The 9,086-nt window shown below is 33.6% G+C and overlaps 1 protein-coding gene across 2 annotated transcripts; it reads left to right on the top strand.

Annotated features, from left to right (window-relative positions):
• Nucleotides 1-2,133: 2,133 nt before the first annotated feature.
• LOC141836291 (putative membrane protein At1g16860) lies at nt 2,134-8,010 on the top strand. Of its 2 annotated transcripts, none has more exons than XM_074723747.1 (7): nt 2,134-2,331; nt 2,783-3,050; nt 4,743-5,565; nt 5,677-5,792; nt 6,693-6,848; nt 7,021-7,232; nt 7,486-8,010. In XM_074723747.1, the coding sequence occupies exons 3-7, from the start codon at nt 4,932-4,934 to the stop codon at nt 7,673-7,675; spliced, it is 1,308 nt and encodes a 435-aa protein (XP_074579848.1). In that variant the 5' UTR covers nt 2,134-2,331; nt 2,783-3,050; nt 4,743-4,931; the 3' UTR covers nt 7,676-8,010. The 2 variants fall into 2 exon arrangements, with proteins under 2 accessions (XP_074579848.1, XP_074579847.1); XM_074723746.1 differs by having other exon boundaries at nt 5,674-5,792.
• Nucleotides 8,011-9,086: the final 1,076 nt, after the last annotated feature.

Below are 9,086 nucleotides of genomic sequence, written 5' to 3'. Positions count from 1 at the left end.
CTTCAATTTTATTTTCCTTTATGTATGTTTTCCCTTCTTCAGTTATGGAACACTCTATATATTTATGGAACATCAAGATTCAAAATCAAACTCTACCACTTATGACATGATTGCATCAACAACCACTTAGGGTATGGTTGCATCAATAATCTCTCTAATATCATTTCATTGAACTCGGTCATTCGCATAATTACACCAACAAAAATTTATCAATCCAAAACTTCCTAATTCAAACATAGATACTTGGGACTTGAGACAAGGTCAATATCAAGTGTAATTGCTTCTAAACAAGGCTTTCTAGTTAACTAATTCTATCTACTACAACATTTCATTCAAATATAATCTAACTAAAATTATATTAAAATAGTTTTAGATCTTAAGTTCACTTCAAACTTGATAGCATCACCTTAACATCAAAGCTTCCATAGCTTCATGCTTGATCGAACACATCCATCATCAATCTTATACTTAATTAACTTGTTAAGCACAAAGCACTTACTTTAAATAGTTCTTCAAACATCAAAATCAATGATAAATGAACATAATTTATAATGAGTTACAAGTCAATAGTCAACTCATGAGGAAGAGGATTGACCCCTAGGAATCACAAATATGCAAATTTTCATCATATAAGTTTATTTTTAAAAATAATTTATAGAATTAAAATATCTAAGTTGAAAGATTCAAAGATCAATGATAAATTATTTTATGTGTTTATGTAAAGAGGGATGACAACGCCCTATAAGCATTTAGCGTAAATTATTTTTTCAATTTTCACTTCCTTTAACTTAAACACTAAATCCTGAACCTATACTTTAAATCCTAAATTAGAAAAAAATTAAAAAAATAATACTAAGTGCTCACAAATAAGTATGTAATATAACATTTTCATTTATATAAAATTTAAAAATAAAAAATTTATTATTATTTTTATTATAGTAAAAGGTGGAATATGTTATTTCAATTGTTCTACACGGTCGACTTAATGATTATCTATGAGAAGGTAAATTGAAAAATTATAAAATAATTTATAAAATGATGTGTAAATAAATTTGGAATTTAAATTGGGATGATAGTTCAAAAACTAATGTCATTTAAAAAAAAATAAAAAATTATAATAAAATAAAAAATACACTTCTTTAACTTGCTTTATTACCAACCTACCCTCTCCTACTTTACCGAAACATTGTCGGCAGATTCCACAAAGGGTTTAGTTTAAACATTGAAATATTATATCATATAAAAATATTAGTGAAGAATTAAGCATTTTAATTATCAAAATTTTCTTCAATTGACAGAAACAGAATAGTAGAAATTCTCTTATTCCATTAAGGAAAATACCATTCTCATAATTATCAATGTTTTTGTCCTTTGAAAAAAAATATAGACAAAAATAAGAGAAATACCCGATAGGAAGGATTCCTTTTTAGTTGATGAGTACAATAATTATCAATTTAATAGTTGCTTTTTTACTCTTATAATATATATAAAAATATAAGACTTTACTTTTTTTTTTTTCTTCTGCATTCTATTTTTAGATTAATTTATATATATTTATCAAAAAGATTCTGAAAATGAATGAAAGCATGTGATGTAGCCATCGTATCAAAGAAAAGAAAATAAAATAAAAGAATTGTTGGGGTTGAAGAATTGGTTGCCCTTTCATAGCTCCCTCCAGCCCTCTTGAATGGGACGTTGCAGCGGATGATAGAAATAATGAAGTTTATACAACACAGAAGGAGAGTGTGCAAATTCTATGGTAGTTTGAAAGCATAATTGAGTTGGTTATTACGAGATAGATTTGTTAAAGTCGACAAGATCAAATCTTGACGAAGTTGAGATAATATATTCTTCTATAGTGATCAATTACAGTTTTTTAATTTATCTTCTTATAAATAATCATTGGATTGATCGTGTGAAACTGTTGACATTTCACTTTTATTGAAATGACTAAAATGAGGTGAGTTCTATGGTAAATGCCCTGGGATTGGGGGTAAATTAGTCATCTCACATGAAATTGTTGACCAAAAATAACAGAGGGTGGCGTTTTGGTAGTATCTTCTGCTTTGAAGGGCAGAATTAGTCTTTCGGAATGAAAGGGACGGTACCAATCGGGAGGTGGGGCGAGGGTTTTACTGCCTTGTCTGCGCCCTTTAATGGCGGTGTGCTGGCGTGGGGGGAAGAGACTGCCGCAGCAGCAGCAGTAGCGTAGGAGAGAACGGGGCGAGCTGTCGATTGTTGCTGGAGAAGATCGTCGCATTCGTTTCTTTTTTTTGTTTGGTTTTGATCGTTTTGATGGGGAGGCATCCATCTGCGCTTTGCGCTTTCTAGGTATGCGCAAAATATCCATTTGCTAGATTTTGTTATTTGTGTTTTGTTATTATGTTGGTGGCGTGCTTCGTTAAGGTGAGGCCGTGTGCTGGCTTCCCTGTGTGTGAATTGGGAGATGTGGTTTTCTTGGCTGGTTTGATTGAAATCTTGATAGTGAGAAAGGTCGGGTTTTTTTTATTGGAAAATAGGAAGATTTGCTAATTTTTCTTTAAATTTGTTTTAGTTGAGCCGGCTGGATGTGCCTTGCGTTCTTCGTGTTTGATGATATAAATGGTTGGATTTATCGTGTGCCTAGATTTATAGCTTTGTTTTGTCTCGAACGATTGCTGATTGACCAATGCGAATGAGTAGTTAACCGTTTCCATTCTCATGTTTCCATTGTTTCATTTTTGTGTGTTTTTTTTTCATGATCGTCAGTAATATTTCCCGTCTTGTGGTAATTGCTTTGCAGCGGGGAGTTTGATAGCGGGACATATTGAGTGACAAAGAGGATGGTGATGAAGCGTGGACCTGGGTTCTAGTACTCCAAGGAATCTGGACAAAATGTGCCCAGGAACTTGTTATTAGGCTCCAGTTTGAGTAACTATCAAACTTCAATATCAAACTTTAAATATACCAACCATCGTTTGGTCTGCATATCTAAGCAAGATAAGTTGGGGATCAGCTCGATTATACTGCAAAACAGGCTGACGTGCATCTCTCTTTTACATCTAAATCAGGTGAAAATTTGTTTTAAGATCAAACTTGAGCAAAGTTCAAACTTCAAGATCAAATTTAATCTTACAAACCAGCTTCCTTTGGAGATCTTGTCTAAATTTAAAGCTCAGGTTTGGATTGTGAAGAAGTTGCCCAGCAGAAATGAGGCTTTAACAAACTGAACTACTAGTGGTTCATGACTTGACCATTTAGGGATTAGCCTTTAGTTGGCTAAATAGTAGAAAGGTCAATATATGCAATTTAATTAGTTGAAGTAGAGGTTCTTAATGTTATCATCATCGAGCATGAAGTAATAAGCCTGTTTATGCGATTATGAAGTAAGATTATTTCATCCATATAGGTAGGAAGAAGCAAATATTCAGTGTTCTCTTCATAATTTTCTCTTATCGTTTATTAATTTTCATCTATGTACTTTTTCATGTTTCAATGGAAAAAGGATCTCCATATTTGTTTTCCTTCTTATCTACTATCTATTCTGTAACTATATATTCCCCTTGCATATATATATATATATATATTATATCACTGGGTGATCTTGTGCTTCCAGCATTTTTGCTAGTTTAAACATGTAGTAGGTAGAGTATTTTATTATAGAAGACTAATAAGTCAAGAGTCACATAATCAGCATAAATTTATGGGTTAATATGTTTAATTTTTTGATATTAGAAATAATTAAAAAATCTTCATCCATTAAAAAATATGATGATTTGGTTTCACAAGTGGGATTGAGAAACAGCATGTTTTAGTAATTTTCATTGGATCAATAGGAATAATATTCTATGAACAAAATTCTTTCATCCAATCAACTAACAAAAGTTTTGGTTTACGAAGTTACACTTCTTTTGGAAAAATTACATTTCCATTAATAAAATGACTTGGAAGATGCATTATTGTTGTGCTGTTGCTGGGGCAAATGGGCTTCTTGGCCTATCTTAGGGTAAATGTTTCCGTTTACACTAAGATCCAAAAGATTTAGTCTGGAAGGAATTACTATATAAGTTGCAAAATTTAGAGAACCATAAATTTTGATATGTATATATGACATTCCTTTGAATAATCTGGAATATTGACTTTCTATAGGAGAAATTTGGATTGAGATTCACAATCTAAACAAATAAACAAAATAAAGAGGAAACAGAGATGACATTTGCAAACTATTCAACTTTTTTCTATCCATTTTGTCATTACCTAAAAATCTCAGACTTTTTTTAAGGGGAAAATCTTCCTTTTAGAGAGGAGATTCTACATGGATGCACTTTCCTAACACTGGATTAGCTTTACTGTTCTAATAAGATGGGAACATCTACATGCTAATTTATGATTAACAACAATAACAAGCTGAGTTAGGATTGAATAAACCCCTCCTTGATCCAACTCATTTATGTTGCTTTATTTTCCTATATTATGTTGTAAAAGAGCAAAAATGCGTTCCTCATTTGTCAATCACTGTAGCTTTAGTTCCCTGCACATACTGAGCTGCGAATAGAGTATAAGCATATCCATCTTGTTAAGCAATGCATCAAAAACTAAGATGTGATAGAATTAGTCATGTAAATTTGATAAATTGTGCTTTAATGAACTTTGTTTTTGTATTTTTTATCTTATTGCAGTTGTGTTAAATATATCCTAAACATGAAGATTTATCAACATATTTTACATTATTTTTGTCATAATGATCTAATGTTGCTAAACAGAATTATTGGAAGTTTTCTTGAGTATCCCTCCAGTTAAAGCATCATGTCTGCTCCAGCGGAATAATTTTTTTTTTTCCTATGATCATTCAATGTGACTTGGAGTTGCTGCAGCATATATCCATATGAACCTTTATGATTTGAGTATGCACTTGATCCAGAGAAGTTGAAGGAGCATATAGGCAAAACTCAATGGGATCCAGATTCCCATCACATCAACTCAGCAATGGGTTGTATGTATCAGGCCGCCCTGGGCAGCCAAAAGAGAAGCCTCCAACTATGAGTTCTGTGGCCATGCCATACACTGGCGGAGATGTTAAGAAATCTGGAGAGCTTGGAAAGATGTTTGACATACCCACAGATAACTCAAGATCAAGAAAGTCCGGTCCGGTGACAAATGCTTCTGGCAAGACAGGTTCATTTGGAGGTGCTGCCGCTTATTCTGGACCTGCCATTCCCAACTCTAGCAACCGGTCCAGCCAATCACCTGGTCGAATTTCGGTACCAGGGACTGGAAGTTCAAATAGGCAGAAGTCCAATTCTGGACCTCTTAACAAACAGAGTGATTCTACGAAAAAATTATCTGGTCAGCAATCTGGAGGAACCAATCTGACAGCCTCCCATAATTCTGGTCCCCTTTCTCTCCCTACAACAGGACTCATAACATCCGGTCCTGTTTCTTCAGGTCCACTAAATTCATCTGCAGCCCCTCGTAAAGTTTCTGGTCCATTGGAATCCAGTGGTTCAGTAAAGATACATAGCACTTCAACTGCATACAAACAAGCTGTTACCACTATCAACAAAGTAGATAAGTTTTCTTCTAATGGTAATACATCCTGGACTTAATTATGAGATCTTTGAACTCCTTGATTATTCTTGGTGTTGTTGATAATGCTCTTCTTGTTATTAATGGTGTCTCTCCATGGTGTTGTAGCAGGACTTTCTATACGAAACCTTTGTTGGGGAAGAAGAGCTTTGACACATTTCATTGCCAGCTATCCTGATGCCGAGCTAAGAACTGCAAAAGATGGTCAATACATCAAGGTCTCTGGGGTAGGTATCTTCTAGATAGACCAACACCTTGATGTCATTTAAGCTGCATGAATTAGGTTTTCCTTCATTTTATGAATATAAATTGGATCAATGATTATTTTGGTATGTTGGATCAGTTTTACTCTGCCTAATATTGTATAGGCCGCTTGTGTCTTTCTACCACATATGTTGGTTGGCTTATCCTTTTCTAAGACACTATCTCATTAACCGTTTCTCCTGATTAAGACGGTGAATTGCTTCAGTTGAGCTCAGAGCATGCAAATCATCCCTCTGAACTGAAAACGGGTAGTGCTTGTCAACGTCAAATGGCAAAAATTGCTTTCAGGGTAAATATGAGAATTCATATGGTTTTATTCAAGAGGGAAAATTGCTCATTCATGGTTGAATAATCTCTAAACGGATATGAAACTAACATATCCTACAAACTACAGTTCATGAATCATACAAAGTATTTGGTATTTTAGCATTGATGGTTCCTAGTGTTAAAAGTCTAATCCAAAATTTTCTGGCCTTGTCACTCTACATGTGATGGAAATGGTCTTAGTCATCAGTGTCGAATGTGCACCATTAATAAAGTCCCCTGTTTAGTACGTTAAATGTGTGTCATGATTATTGTTGTTGCAGATTTCTTTTGAGATATATTTGATGCCATACATTGTAATAGGCATTGTTTTAATTAAAGGTTTTATGGTAAAGTGTAATTGGAGAAGCTATTAATCCGCATGCAGAATTGCAAGTCCAGATACTGCACTGACAAATAGCACAAGCTTCACTTATGACCTTTTTATAACATTATATAGAAAGATCATGTAGTTCTATATAGATGTTTGTTACTGGTGCATCATTCCGTTCCATGTATATTATCTTTATGCTTATTTGCGTTCCCTAAATAATTTGCAGATTGTTACCTGTGGAAGTGTTCCCCTAGAGTCAACTTTTACAAGAGTACCTAGATGTGTGTACACATCTACAAGTTTATATGAGTACAGGGGTTGGAACTCTAAACCGGCCAATCCACAGCACCGCCTTTTTACTTGGGGTCTTCGAGCAACAGAGGTAAGTGCTTGCTTTTCAGTCTATGTTACATCCTTTGATCTGATAAAGTCCTTCAACAATGAAGTCAAATGTTTGCTTATCTATCATTATTTCTTCATTCAGCTGTCTCATGTGCTTGAAATAAATATCCCTTTGGAAGCAGCTTCTGAATTTGATGTCTAACTTTTGGCAGAGGCATGTAGTTGATTTCTACATTTCAGATTTCCAGTCTGGATTAAGAGCATTGGTAAAGACTGGTTATGGTGCAAAGATAACTACATACGTCAACGAGTCTGCAGTTTTAAACATTGACCCGGGCAAGAAAGAGTCCTCTCCTGAGTTTCTTCAATGGTTGGCTCAGAGGAATCTTTCAAGCGATGATCGTGTAATGCGGGTGAAAGAAGGGTAATCTAATTCTTTTTAATGATTATAAATATTCTGTTTTAGCTGCCATTTCAATCATTCATTGTCTTACTGGGGTAGGCTGGTAGGACTAACAATGGACTATCCTGGCCCTTGTTCTTCTACCAGAGATGGTAGAAGTTCTTTCGTAATCACATACTTGACTGAATATTAAGCTGGAAAGTAAATTGTGATGCGAAAATCATTATCTCAGGGCACTGCCAACTGGTGTTTCTCGTCATGTTTCTGTTTGCAGGCATATCAAGGAAGGCAGTACTGTGAGTGTGATGGGAGTTGTTCGAAGGAATGCGAATGTGCTTATGATTGTTCCTCCCCACGAACCAGCTTACACTGGATGCCAATGGACCAGTTGCATCCTTCCAGTGAGTATCGATGGGATAGTGTTGAGTTGTGAGGACACTTCAAATGATGTCATACCTGTTTAAGTGATGCATCAATTTCCCAAACTGGAGGCAGGTATGCAGGCAATTTCAGTTGTTTGAAATGTTATGCTATTGGGTGTTCTTTGGTGATTTGTTCCGTTTACTTGGGTGTATAGTTCTCTGTAATCTTCCCTCCTTTTTGTTCAAAGGCCTGGAAGCTTTGAGTCATGACAAGGGTGGCCTTGTTACCTCTTGGAGCTTCTTGGAAGGAAAAAGGAGGTTTAAATTATTGTTTAAAATATGTTTTAAGCCTTTGTAAAATATTTTTATCCACTTTTGTTTTTTGTTTTTGTTTGTTTGCCCTGATCTTAATATATTAGATCATGTTGGATCCTCTATTTCTGTGCTTAAAACATCCATTAGAATACATTTAAGAAGAAATTTTGCAACTATGGCATTGGCTAGTTTAATGACATTTTAAAGAAAAAATGATGTCCTTTATAAATTGTAAATTAGGTCATAGAAGAAAATAAAAAATAGTAAAAAAGGGTATTATATATATTGCTTGAATATTTAGTGTATATATATATATATATATATATATATATATATATATCTGATAATTTAGGTGTTTGAATTTTGTTTGATTAATTTTGAAATTAGATTTTTTTTTCTAGTTCACTTATTAGTAGTAAATTTAGCTTAAAATATTTAATCCATTAGAGATTTTTATTTTTTGAGAAATTATATAAGCAATTGCATATATGAATACAACATGGGTATAAAATTTATAGGTACATAACTATTTTGAAACTTTCATGCTCTTTAAAGTCCATTCAAGTGTCCTACATCTGCAAGACAAAATTTCATTTTTCCTAGATCTTTCATTTCGAATTCCCTTCTCAAGATATCAAATGCATTTAGAAGTTCTTCAGAACTTCCAATGATATCTCAAATCATCAACAAATGCAACAATAATGATAAATTTTGGTCCATTTCATTTTATAAAAACACATGGACATATTGGATCCTTTTGATATTTGTGTTGCACCAAATAATCACTTAGATATTTATACCACATATGCCCAGATTGCTTCAATCCATGCAAAGATCTTTGTAATTTAATGGAATAAATATGTTTAAAATTTGGACTTGATGCTTCTAGCATCATGATTCTTTTAGGGATTTTCATATAGATATCATTATCAAGTTTTCCATACAAATAAGTTGTTATTACATTCATCAAATGCATTTCAAGCTTTTCTTGTGTTGTCATATAAATAAGATATTGAAATGTGTTTGCATCCACTACAGGGAATATGTTTCTTTATAATCAATATCAAGTTTTTGAGAAAAACCTTGTGGTGGACTAATTGACACATATATCACACATTCAAATATTCTCAAATGAGATATATTAGACTCCTTACTAAAAGTCAATTGTAATGGAGAGTATATGATAACTGGTTAGCCT

The sequence above is a fragment of the Curcuma longa genome, chromosome 10, assembly GCF_044706935.1.
Source record: "Curcuma longa cultivar G26 ecotype Majalengka, Jawa Barat chromosome 10, ITB_CL_G26_1.1, whole genome shotgun sequence".
Classification (NCBI taxonomy): Eukaryota; Viridiplantae; Streptophyta; class Magnoliopsida; order Zingiberales; family Zingiberaceae; genus Curcuma; species Curcuma longa.
Note: the sequence above shows the minus strand (reverse complement) of the source record. Positions and strands in the feature narration are given on the sequence as shown.